Consider the following 13,082-nt stretch of genomic DNA (forward strand, 5'->3'; position numbering starts at 1 on the left):
AACAAAAAAACACCAACCCATAACTTCACATCTATGTTCAATGTCACCTGAATTGGTGGTAACTGTTCTGAAAGGGGATCTTCAGCTCATAGTGGGTAGATCAACGTAAGCAATGTAACCCCCCCCATGTTGTGCTTGTAAAGACAAATCCCATGCTAGAGATCCCTAGGGAACGGGCCAAAAATAAAACCGTGTGTGGATATCATAGTACAGTACATTTATGCAAATCTATAGTGCTGTGAACACACTTTGAATACCGTATGTATTCTTGAAGGTTTTCATGGCTGGGATCTGACGGTTGTTGTGGGTTTTTCGGGCTCTTTGGCCGTGTTCTGAAGGTTGTTCTTCCTGACGTTTCGCCAGTCTCTGTGGCCGGCATCTTCAGAGGACAGGAGTCAGAACTCTGTGGTCTGTTGCAGTTTATTGAACAGTTGAGTATTTATAGCTGTGGGAACCGCTTTTGTCCTTTTCAGGAGATTGGGTGATTATGGTGATCAGCGTGTTTTTGTTGTGGATGTATTGTTGTGATAAAGGGGGGAGAGATCATCTGTCGCTGTGACTGATGGGTGTCGTTAGCTGGTCTTTTGTGTCCAGTAATAACTGGTCCTTGTGGCTGGGTAGTCTTTGTTGACCTTTTGCACAGTTTTTTTTTTTAGTGCTGGGAACCAGGTCTTGTTTTTAAACTTTCTTCTTTTTTGTTGAAGCTCTGCTGGTGTTTGTGGATTTCAATGGCTTCCCTGTGTAGTCTAACACAATGATTGCTGGTGTTGTCCTGTACTTTATTTTAAAATAGACTTTCATGTCCAGCTTGTTTTATGGCATGTTCAACTACTGCTGACTTTTCCAGTTGTTTTAGTCTGCAGTGGCTCTCATGTTCTTTGATTCTGATGTGCATGCTGTGTTTTGTGGTTCAATATATACTTGTCCACAACTGTGAGGTATCCGGTATACTCCTGCAGTGCTGAGGGGGTCCCTTTGGACCTTTGCTGACTGTAACATTTGTTGTAACCTTCAGAACAGGGCCATAGAGCCTGAAAAACCCATAGCATCCAACACTTTCAATACTTTGTATAGTCCTGGTAAAGAGACCAAAGGATTTAAGTAGCCTCAAGTTTCTTACCAAAATTCCTTGTTTTGCACCTCCCAAAACTCACAGGCAAAGCAAAAAAAAGCAAATGTGTTTTACTTATATACCGCCCCATAACATTTAAAGTACTCTCTGGGCAGTTTACAAGTTAATTATGCAAGCTACACATTGCCTGCCCCCCACGAGCTGGGTACTTATTTTACTGACTTTGGAAGAATAAAAGGCTGAGTGGAAGCTGAGCCAGCTACATGCAATTGAACTCTGGGTTGCCAGCACAGTTTGGGCTGCAGCATAGGAGAGACATGGGTGCTGCTGCAGGTTAAACTATCTGTGCAACAAGGTGAGCTCCTACTGCTTGTCCCAGCTCCTGCCAACCTAGAGTTCGAAAGCATGCAAATGCAAGTAGATGAATAGGTACCACTTCGTTGGGAAGGTAACAGTTTTCCATATCTAGTCATGCTGGCCATGTGACCACAGAAACTGTCTATGGACAAACGCCAGCTCTTCGGCTTACAAATGGGGATAAGCACTGGCCCCTGGAGCTGGACACGACTGGACTTAATTGTCAAGGAGAACCTTTACCTTTACAGCAGTTTAACCACAGTTCCATTAGGTTCTATAAATATATATACAAAATATATCTTGCTTCAGAAATCTGCACATTTGGGATTTCATGACAAAGTGGGGACAAGAACATAGAAGCAAGGGCATGCTTCAGACCCTATCTACAGCCATCTGTCTATTTTAGACAGCACTTCTGACCCCACCAGAGAAAGTACTATCTTAATTTATTTCACTTCAAGTCTGGATTACTTTTTTCTTACTGTTCTTGGTTCACTTACAACTAGAAGTCCAATACAGAAGCCTCTATTGGTACTGCCCTAACATGAGAGAAAAACACTGTAAGCAGGAAACTTTAAAATGCACTAACGAAGGAATCTACACATTTGTAAGGCTTGCAGTCTGTTTCACATATACACAGTGATGCATACATTGAAAAATGTGAACATACAATTGAAAAACAAGATTTCGTCAATGGACAAAAATTGTACCAAATCTGTACATTCATAGAAATGCTTTAAAAAAGGGTGTTCCATTGCATAGCCTCAGATTGTATGGAACATATGCTTGCTTTAAGAGCACATGTCCAATGAACTTTTAATATTAATGTTCTTTTAATTAGGTTTGTGGCTGGGATATTCTCTGAATATTTGACACACCAAGAATCTCCAGCAGTCTTACTGATTTAACAGCTATGCCACTTTGGAATTTGAGAAGTTATGGAGAGTACACCAGTAACCAAAGTAACACTGCCCTGTGTGTTTTAGAAATTAAAGTCTTCACCTTGAGAGAGAACATGAAATATAAACCCTGAAGAAAAGTGCTTTGTATGAGAAATTTCCAGCTACTTGCTGATCCTTACAAAAACAGATCTGGATGCACTGAGGTCACAACCTTCTAAATGTATCTATACACTTATATTTAAATGGATGTAGAGTTTTTCAGAATGCTGAATTCTGTGCTTCCGGAGAACACATAAGCGTTTCATTGTTGCATTTGACATCCATTTACCTTCTTGCACTAATTAATGCATAAAATATAGCTACTGCTTCACTGTCACAAAAAGCAGAGAGATAAGCTCTCTAGGGAAACACATAATAGAAAAAACCACAATTGGATTCCAATCATTTGCCGAATAGGAAGCGTGTTCATATTCAACAGCTACTACCAGCTCTTTTATTTGAATCCTGATTATCTAACTTTCCTATGTCAATATATGACTCAATGTAACTGCAAATCTTGTTTATTCAAATGCCTAATTACGCAAGCATTTTTGCTATCTCAAGGCTAGGGAGATAAAAGTTGTAGTACTGTATTATGAAATTTCCATCTGGCAGGGTTTACAACAACCTGAGCTTTTTTTATTCATGGAATAGCACATAAACAATAGGATCAGAACACTAGTCCCATCTCTTTTTCACTGGCTTTGTAACAACAAAATCCTGGCCAACACCATGAGGAATGGATGAAAAAGAATCTGGCAGCCATTAACGTAAGAGAGAGAGATGAATTCAGCAGAAATGCAACACGACATTATTACAAGGCTCAACTGAAATAAGAATCTCAGGTAAGAACTGGCAGCTTCCAATGCTGCCCAACTCAATCCACTGCTGGGATTTTAGCTGGAAACTTGCACCCTACTGCCATTATGCCTTGTGCTTTTTTTGTCCCCATCAGGAGATTGTACAAGTACTTCGGGTTGACAGCTTCCTAGGAAAGGACTTTTGAAATCTGCTCTCTGTGCAAACAAAGCATTTGAAGACAAAATAAACATTGTGGAATACAGGCAGACATAAGGAGAGCAGCCACACATGGAAAATAAATGGACCTATATTTACTGGGGTTCTCATAATACATCTGCATATTTTAGAAACCAATACGCCACTGAAAGAAGAAACTGCAACAGAAAACCATTTCATTTATTGATTCTCATTAATCTTGAACCCTGTGGTGCCCACTTTTTTTAGTTTAACAAATACTACGTCTGAGAGTGATCTTAACTTGCATTTTGTAATTAAACCAATAATTGAAATATTTCTATAGCTCATTTGCATGGCTGCTCTTCCCACTTCTGTCATTCTTCACTTGCTTAGTGCCTTCATCTTACTTCTCCTTGAAAAATGCAAGAGACTCCAAGGCTGTTCAACAGATTTACTCAGAATGTACTCTTAGATGCTCAAGAGGAAAACAAAGGCACAGATTATAAGACCCCTGTGGCTCCGGAACACAGCATGTAGGGGCTTCACTTGTGTCAAAACAGCAAAAATACTGCCATGAATTATGTGGGCTAAGAAGTTCAGTCTTCTTCTCCCTTGCCATAATTAATTATCTACATTAAAATGGAACTTAAATTAAATTTCATAATATAAACAAATGAAATAAAGCCAACTTTAGGAAGATTTAGAGTCTTCAACATACAATACAACTTCTCATTATACATTTACTACAAACTATTCCAGTAGGCGCTGGGGCAACTGTGAACCACAGAAGTTCCAAGATCTTTCAGTGCACTAAAGCAACAGAATGAATCCATTTGTTTCTTTTGCAGATGATGCAAGTCCAAAGGTAGAAAAGAAGTCTACAGGCTCATCCATTCAGATGTAGTCATCCTCAACTGGCTCCCCATTGACATCACAATAATGGATGAAGATAGCGACCACTCGCTGGAACACGCCTTTCTTCATCTGACGGAGCTCAGAGATCTCCTCCCCTATAGTTTCCATGCAGATATCTGCTGACAGCTGCCCTTTCCTTCTGGGAGCATAAATAGTAGCTAAAACATACACAGAGAAAAAGAAAATTGAAGCAAAAGAAAATTTCACTGGAATTGACAGTATTATTTCTGCTGCAGGACACCCATCATTCAAAACTCAAGAATAAGCAATACAAAGCAATGAACAAATACAGTTATTCTACTGCAGAATGGTAGAATAATCTAACAGACAACATTGCTTTGAATATGCTCTCCCCCAAAATTTGAGGCAGCTCTGCACTGAGGTTATATATACCTATCTTCTCTGTTGGTTTAAACTCTGTGCTAAGAAGTTGATTTCATTGCTCTTTGCCATAAAAAGTACTGTTTTGCACACAACTCTGCAGGCATTAAGCCACATATACAACCCCAAATCACGCTATCTTGCCCAAATAAAATTCTTCATTTTACCAGTCAGCAGCATTTACAGTAGTACCTCACTAGACGATGACCTCGCAAAACGACGAATTCGCATGACAATGAGGTTTTGCCATCACTATAGCGATCTGCAAAACTGATTCCAATGGGCGATTTTCACTGGACGATGTTTGGGTCCCTGCTTCGCAAACTGATTTTCGCCAGACAATGATTTTGCCACTGATCGGCGCTTCGCAAAATGGGTGTTTTCAGGACCGATGCTTCGCAGGGCAGCCATTTTAACAGCTGATTGGTGCTTCACAAAATGGCTTCCCTATGGGCGATCCTCGCAAACGACGACGATTTTTCCCCATTGGAATGCATTAAACGGTTTCAGTGCATTCCAATGGGGAAACGGTTTTTGCAAGACAATGTTTTCGCTAAACAGCGATTTCTATGGAACGGATTATCTCGTCATGCGGGGCACCACTGTACACATGTTCGTCCTTCAGCATTAAAGATCTAAAAATGAGGCATTGTCAGAATACAGAGAAATGTCTCACTCTCAATTCCTAATGAAGAAGGAAAGATGTATGTGTGTAAGTACTGGCTGAGATATCGAGACCCATTTTTTTTTTAAAAAACAAGCTGCTTTGTGTTTTAAGGTTGTAGAGTACTTTGGGTGTCTTCCAAAAGAAGGGCAATTCAAATGTTCTAGATAAATAAATATATTTACATTCACTTACTTTTTTCATCATCCTCAAAATCGTATCTGGCATAGCCATTAGGCTCTGCTGTCCTGAGTGACCTCAACCAAGGGAAATCAGTAATCATGGAGTAGGGAGCCCCATCCACAACACCTAGAAGACAGGGAGTTTGGCATAAAATGAGGAACTGTGTTTTCAGCTATAATAATCTTTCCCCTTAGAGGTTTGCGTGTATCTTGTGGGGGCTATGATATACATACTGGGGAGACTGAGGTTGCTTAGACTGGCCCTGCTGCCATTCTGCACAGGCCAGATAGGACTTCCTGAGATAGATCGCAACATTTGCTACTTAGACATACTGAAGTTTCTTTATCTTCACTGTAAACAAATGGTCAAAGCACCCATAAATGTCCATTTAATTTTTAATGAAATGGCTAGATTATCTTTACATCTAGACATGGAAATTCCCAGATACTGTTTGAGTACCGCTCCCAGAATCCCCAATCACTGTGCATGGTCGTAGTAGGGATGTCAGAGAACTGGTATCTAACAATGGCAGAAAACTTGGTAGTAAATCACAAATAGAGCAGGTGCACTGAATCAATGGAACATACAAAGAAGCTGACTCACATACTCTCTGCTGGTTCCATGGGCCCACTCTAGTTGCAAATTTACTTATGTCTTGTAGCCAATCTATGGCAACATTCCTTTTGGGATCATGGATCTAGAATGAACTGTCTCCTCTGGTTGACATGCCCACACTCTCACCTGACAACAACTGGTCCCTGAACTTATTCCCCTCTCTAATATACAAGATCTAGCTGTGAAAACACTTATCTTCTGAAAAAATACATACATAGTTAATCTATAGGTCTCCATAAAGCTTACCTTCTAAAGTGTAAATATCTCTTCCCCAAGGGTACTTTGGATATTTTTTCAGGTCATCTTCTGTTCGTGTGGCTTCAGGGAAGAATTCATATTTAATAAGCTCTCTGAGGACAAATAGGGGAAAAAGTAATATAAATATAAACAGAATATATCTGGACAAGATCTAGACCTGGACCTAATTTCATTCCAATGCTTCAGTAGGAAGGCCCCATACTGTGTAAAAGGATTTAAAAAAAAAGAAAGCTTGTGCTAAGAGTCACAAAAGATATAAATCCCATCAGCAACCCTGTAGAATGCATCTGACATTATTAGGATTGAAAAACTATACTAAAAAAGTAAGCTATCAAATTGTGAAATCTATGAATGAACAAGCCAACAAGGAAAAGAATGAAATACAGGTCAAAGTGACAGATTAGATAATTTCCTAATGCTGAGAACCTGCTAGAAAAGGCAGTGTATGAGTTTTTATATAAAAAGACAAAAAAAAAACCCTGTTAAACTGTGACACTTTTGGTAGCATTTCCCCTCTTCCCCAGGCACCTTAGAGTACTCACAATGGAAGGGGAAGGAAAGAGATGGATGAAATCTGGGACTTACTGATTAATGTTTGCTATTGTGTCCATCCAGCTGCGAATGCGCACCTTGTTGCGAACATTTGGAGGATTACTAAACTCATGAATTACACAGATGTGGTATGGGTAAGGACCACTAAATATCTTTTGTTCTAGAGTCAGTGTGTCAACCTGTGGAAAACAGAAAAAAAGTATTGCATGGCTTTCTCCTGACTATAAGAACAGCAAAGTGCATGTACATAATCTGCAGGCTATACCTTAATCATCCATTCTAGTATGGTGCTATGTTCCTCTTCAAAGAAAGCAGCAAGGAGCAGAAGAGCATGAGGATACTTGAGAATGTGGAGAGTTATGTACACAAGGAAGAAATTCAGTCTAACCTATGTGCAGTGCACCTCAATTACAAACAACTACTTCTTAAACACAGCATATTCACCTACTTGAGGAATGTACTAAAAGTGTGCCATACTCACAATACTCCGGCAATCTAGCAGGCCCTAGCTTGTTTTTTTTACTTTTCTGCTTGTGTTAATGCTGATCTTACCACAGAATGGATATATCCAATATAATTGCTAAAATACTCAGAACATCTAATAATGTTTTAGAGATGGCTGTTCTGTTATATGTGGTGCCACATAGCTGTGATACCGTGGAAAGACAGGACAGTCCTCATTATCAACAGTACAGTTTAGAACATCCACCAAATCTGAGGTACTTAGCCTATCAAAGTTTTCTTGCCAGATAAGCTGCTGCTCTATCTACCGAACAGACAGAAATGGATCAGAAGAACAAGCATAATAAAGAATCAACCTCACTTCAGTGCCATAATGATAGAGCACAGCAAGTGCTGTACTACATATCACATTGGGCAAAATCCTACTGCAAATTTTGTGCAGGTGTAAATTGGATAGGAACACCATTAATGACTAATTAAACCCTTCTTATCCCCACCCTACCCTATTTAAGCTTCTCATGCCCCCTAGGGTTCTCTTCTGCCCTGAGGAAGCCTTTGGGCTCTTTGGGATGGGTGGAGGAGAAATTTAAGAGTCAACATTTGCTGCCATGTCACCTCTGGGGGTCACAATTCTCATAGCAGCAATCTGGCAGCCTCTAGGTGATTTAGAAGACAAAACAGGGGGGTGAGGAAAGATAAGAAACTTTAAATTAATTTTAATTAACTATTTCTGCAGTCTAATCCAATTTATGCCAGCACAGAGTTACACAATAGGATTTTGCCTATTGTGTCATTCTGGGTAGTACTAATGCAAGACCCATGATCTAAAGTAAAAAATGCTATTGTAATGTCATATTCAGTCTAGCACTATTTGGACAATAAAAGAAATATTACTTTTCTTATGGGACCAAGGTGCATGAAACATTTGTTTTAGTTGCTTAATTTCATGGATACTCAGGCAGGACGCTGTCATGTCATTTTGCTTGCACTATGATGACTGCCCAAGCAATTAAACTTTTTTCTCACTTTCACAAGGAGTTATGCAGAACTGCCATCTGCAGAGCAAAAACTCACATTGCTTACATTTCCACTTATGGAAAGGCAGGCAGGGAGACCCTGTGTTGCAATGCCATATGAGCTGTCCACCCTGCTAGGGCTGAACAAGATCCCAAACTTGGTGTGAGACATATTCCAAGACTATTGTGAAAAGTATAAAGCATGAAGAGCATGTGAAGTTAGAGACAAGAACTGACCTTAAAGTCATACTTGAAGCTTCCATGTTAAAAAGATCTATAAGGCAAAGCACAGAAAAATGCAAGCATTTTCATTTTACTTAAATGAAGGCTATTTGCATACCTGCTGCATTGGCCGAAGGTAAATTATTCGATTTCTCTCTGGCGGCATCCGCAGTATTTGATCTAGTACCTGGTCCATATTAAATTTCTTGCATTGAGCATAGTCAAATCGATTGACAATAGGTGCATTCTCTACTTTTAAGTGTTTAAGGACACGGCATCTTGTGGCTATAAATTACAGGAAACCAAAATCATAACTCAACAAGAAATAAAGATAATGTGTGCGGATTTAGGTTTAAGCCATGCACATAATGAAAAATGAACCTACCCTATTACAAAATGCTGCCTGCAGTACAATCCTGTAAAGGCTGTGTTGTTGGACAACCAGTCAATATCAGCATGTACACAACTCTTCAGAACAAGATCTACTGACTTAATTTACATACCCTTGCTTTCATAGGACAAAATTACAAAGTTGGAAACATGCCTTTAAAAAGTGGAAAGTTTGACTAACTTTTTGATTTTATCATGCCATTAAGTTTTTGTTACTGTTTATCTACTTCATTCCCACCACTCCTCATTTGCGCTACACCTTACATGTCTAGCTACAGCAGAAAGAGCACCTCTACTCATGAGGATGAGGAATGCAGCTGGCAAATAATAATAGAATCTCTTTTTTGGAGGTCAGTGGAACAAGCACACCTCAAAAGTGACTTCCAACTCCTTCTTGTAACAGCTGTACCTCCATCTAGAAATGGAGGTAAAACGTGGCACCTGAACAGCAGTCACTACTGAAGTATTCAGGTCTTCAATAAATTATATTCAAAGATATCAGCAAGAAACCATCTAATTGACATGAGGAATGTGCTATAGCTTGTGAAAACACAATGCAACTAATTTCCCAGGCTCCTGCAAACAAAATGTACATACCATGAATGAACATCATTTTAGGGCAGTCTTTCAGCATCAGGTCTGTTATGCCACAGTTTGTCAAGGTGATCCCAACAAGGTTTTTCGATTTCAGTGTCAGAACCTGAGAAATGAATTTAAAACATTGAGCTCACTACATGAATCACACAAATAAGCAAATCAACAACAATGTGTACTGTTCTGTGACAAATGTGGGTGGAAATGTCATTTAATATGGAAAATGTTGAGGAAACGTTTGACAGCAGAAAGAATGTAAGAAGAGGCCAGCTGGATCAGACTCAAGGTTATCTTGTCCTGCATTCTTTTCACACAGTGGACAATCAGTTTGCTTATGGAAATCTCTTGGCAGTCAACCTTGGTTCTATTATAAGGTATTATGAAGTAGTCTGATGAGATACTAATATGATGTGAAAGACAAATGCTTCTTCCATCCAGTTTTCAAGACATTGTGCAGAACTTTGCATACCTCTCTCCTGTCTTTCCTTCCTTGCCATCTTTCTAAAGCAAACAGCCCTAATGTTGAAAGCTTTCCACACAGGGAAATACTGCAGCCTCTCAATTATGATGATGATGCCACATTTCTCCCAACAAGGGACCCAAAGTGGCTCACAACATTAAAATTCACACAATTTAAAAACCCAGTAAGTTAAATATTAAAAGATAAATTAAATATATGGCTTAAATTACAATTAAAAGATTAAAACTTGAAAACATTAAAAAAGATTTAAACTATCTGCTAAAATGGGGTTCAGGGATTCAGTTATAGGTGTTAAAAGCCTGCCTGAAGAGATGGGTCTTTAGCTTTTTCGAAAGGATAGCAGGGAAGGGGCCATCCTGATCTCCCGAGGGAGAGCATTCCATAGCCTGGGAGCTGCCACAGCGAAGGCCGTCTCCCGAGTCCCCATCAGCCATGCTTGTGCTGGCAATGGGACCGAGAGGAGGGCCTCCTCTGTTTATCTTAATTGTCGAGAAGGCACATATAGGGAGATACAGTCCTTCAGCTAGCCTGGACCCAAGCTGTATAGGGCTTTATAGGTAATGACCAGCACTTTGAATTGGCCCCAGAAACAGACTAGTAGTGCAGTCCTTGTAACACGTGCGTTATATGCTCCCTGTAGCTGGTTCCAGTCCATAGTCTGGCTGCAGAGTTTTGCACCAACTGAAGTTTCCGAACCATCTTCAAAGGCAGCCCCACATAGAGCGTGTTACAGTAATCCAAACAGGATGTAACTAAGGCATGTGTCACTGTAGCCAAATGAGACATCTCAATGAACAGGCACAGCTGACATACCAGCTTTAACTGTGCAAATGCACTCCTGGCCACCACTGAGACCTGGGCATCCAAGCCTGGGGATGAATCCAGGAATACACTCAAGTGTGGAACTTTTTGGCACCTCTTCCCTCTCTACAATGATCTGTTTCATGTGTGGTGACTAGAACTGCATGGAGTATTGAAAGTGTGGTCACATGATAGATTTTTTAAAGTACAATGTTAGCATTTTGTTTTGTTTTGCTAACCCCACATTGCTCCCAGCCTAGAGGTGCTGCACAACTCTTTGCTTTGATACTGGAGGATATTTTAAGGAATGGTTTTACCAGTCCCAAGCCCTCTCCAGTGAGTTGCCATTACCAAGCAGGGATTTACATCAGATCTCTGGAGTCCTGGTCTGTCACTCTGTCCACTATGCCACACTAGGTACTTGCTTATACTGTACTGAAGTGCATTAATGAATGCTAATGTTTCCAGTTTGAAGAAACCCTCCAGAGATGTTTTTATTTTAACCATCATAAATAGTTTAATGTCTTCAGTAAACTTGGCCATCTCATTAACTTTCACCAACTCTAGTTCATTAATGAAGCATGGATCCCAGTCCAGATCCCCATTGTTCCCATCCCTCCATTACGACAACTGATCAGTTATTCATACACCTTGCTTCCAGCTACTTAACTAGTTTTAAAGCCACTTTTCCTCTTATCCCATGACTGCTCAGGCTCCACAGACTGACAAACACGGTTGGTTAAAAGGACGTATGTCATTCAATTCCACTAGCACTTCTGCCTCCTTCCTCTTCCTCGTTCGTTTGTTTAGTCATGTCCAACTCTTTGTGACCCTATGGACCAGAGCACGCCAGGCCCTCCTATCTTCCACTGCCTCCCGGAGTTGTGTCAAATTCATGTTGGTTGCTTCGCAGACACTGTCCAGCCATCTCATCCTCTGTCGTCCCCTTCTCCTCTTGCCGTCACACTTTCCTAACATCAAGGTCTTTTCCAAAGAGTCTTCTCTTCTCCTGAGATGGCCAAAGTATTGGAGCCTCAGCTTAAGGATCTGTCTTTCCAGTGAGCACTCAGGGTTGATTTCCTTTAGAATTGATAGGCTTGTTCTCCTTGCAGTCCAGGGGACTTTCAAGAGCCTACTCCAGCACAATTCAAAGGCATCAATTCTTCGGCTGTCTGCTTTCTTTATGGTCCAGCTCTAACTTCCATACATCATGACAGGAAAAACCATAGCTTTGACTATTCGGACTTTTGTTGGCAAGATGATATCTCTGCTTTTTAAGATGCTGTCAAGGTTTGTCATCACATTCCTCCGAAGCAAGCAAGCATCTTTTAATTTCGTGGCTGCTGTCTCCATCTGCAGTGATCATGGAGCCCAAGGAAATAAAATCTGTCACTGCCTCCATATCTTCCCCTTCTATTTCCCAGGAGGTGATGGGACCAGTGGCCATGATCTTAGTTTTTTGATGTTGAGTTTCAGGCCTTTTTTTGCACTCTCCTCTTTCACCCTCATTACAAGGTTCTGTAATTCCTCCTCACTTTCTGCCATCAGAGTGATATCATCTGCATATTGGAGGTTGCTGATATTTCTTCCGGCAATCTTAATTCCGGTTTGGGATTCCTCCAGTCCAGCCTTCTGCGTGATGTATTCTGCATATAAGTTAAATAAGCTGGGGGACAATATACAGCCTTGTCGTACTCCTTTCCCAATTTTGAACCAGTCAGTTGTTCCATATCCAGTTCTAACTGTTGCTTCCTGTCCCACATATAGATTTCTCAGGAGATAGATAAGGTGGAAGGCACACCCATTTCCTTGAGAACTTGCCATAGTTTGCTGTGGTCCACACAGTCAAAGGCTTTCGCATAGTCAATGAAGCAGAAGTAGATATTTTTCTGGAACTCTTTGGCTTTCTCCATAATCCAGCGCATGTTAGCAATTTGGTCTCTAGTTCCTCTGCCTCTTCAGAATCCAGCTTGTACTTCTGGGAGTTCTCAGTCCACATACTGCTGAAGCCTACCTTGGAGGATTTTGACCATAACCTTGCTAGCATGTGAAATCAGTGCAATTGTACGGTATTTAGAGCATTCTTTGGCACTGCCTTTCTTTGGCATTGGGATGTAGACTGATCTTTTCCAGTCCTCTGGCCACTGTTGCGCTTTCCAAACTTGCTGGCATATTGAATGTAGCACCTTAACAGCATCAT

At 40.5% G+C, this 13,082-nt stretch overlaps 1 protein-coding gene across 1 annotated transcript in view; it reads right to left on the minus strand.

Moving 5' to 3' along the window:
* Positions 1-3,460: 3,460 nt before the first annotated feature.
* FBXO38 (F-box protein 38) overlaps positions 3,461-13,082 on the minus strand; it is a 42,755-nt gene continuing 33,133 nt past the window's right edge. The window contains exons 17-22 of the mRNA XM_020780481.3: positions 9,604-9,706; positions 8,735-8,901; positions 6,950-7,095; positions 6,353-6,456; positions 5,504-5,617; positions 3,461-4,421 (exon numbers count right to left, since the gene is read on the minus strand). Of these exons, the coding sequence (XP_020636140.3) occupies positions 4,243-4,421; positions 5,504-5,617; positions 6,353-6,456; positions 6,950-7,095; positions 8,735-8,901; positions 9,604-9,706 (813 nt within the window). The 3' untranslated portion in view covers positions 3,461-4,242. The remainder of the gene's footprint in view (positions 4,422-5,503; positions 5,618-6,352; positions 6,457-6,949; positions 7,096-8,734; positions 8,902-9,603; positions 9,707-13,082) is intronic.

Source organism: Pogona vitticeps, chromosome 2 (assembly GCF_051106095.1).
Source record: "Pogona vitticeps strain Pit_001003342236 chromosome 2, PviZW2.1, whole genome shotgun sequence".
In the NCBI taxonomy this organism is placed as follows: domain Eukaryota; kingdom Metazoa; phylum Chordata; class Lepidosauria; order Squamata; family Agamidae; genus Pogona; species Pogona vitticeps.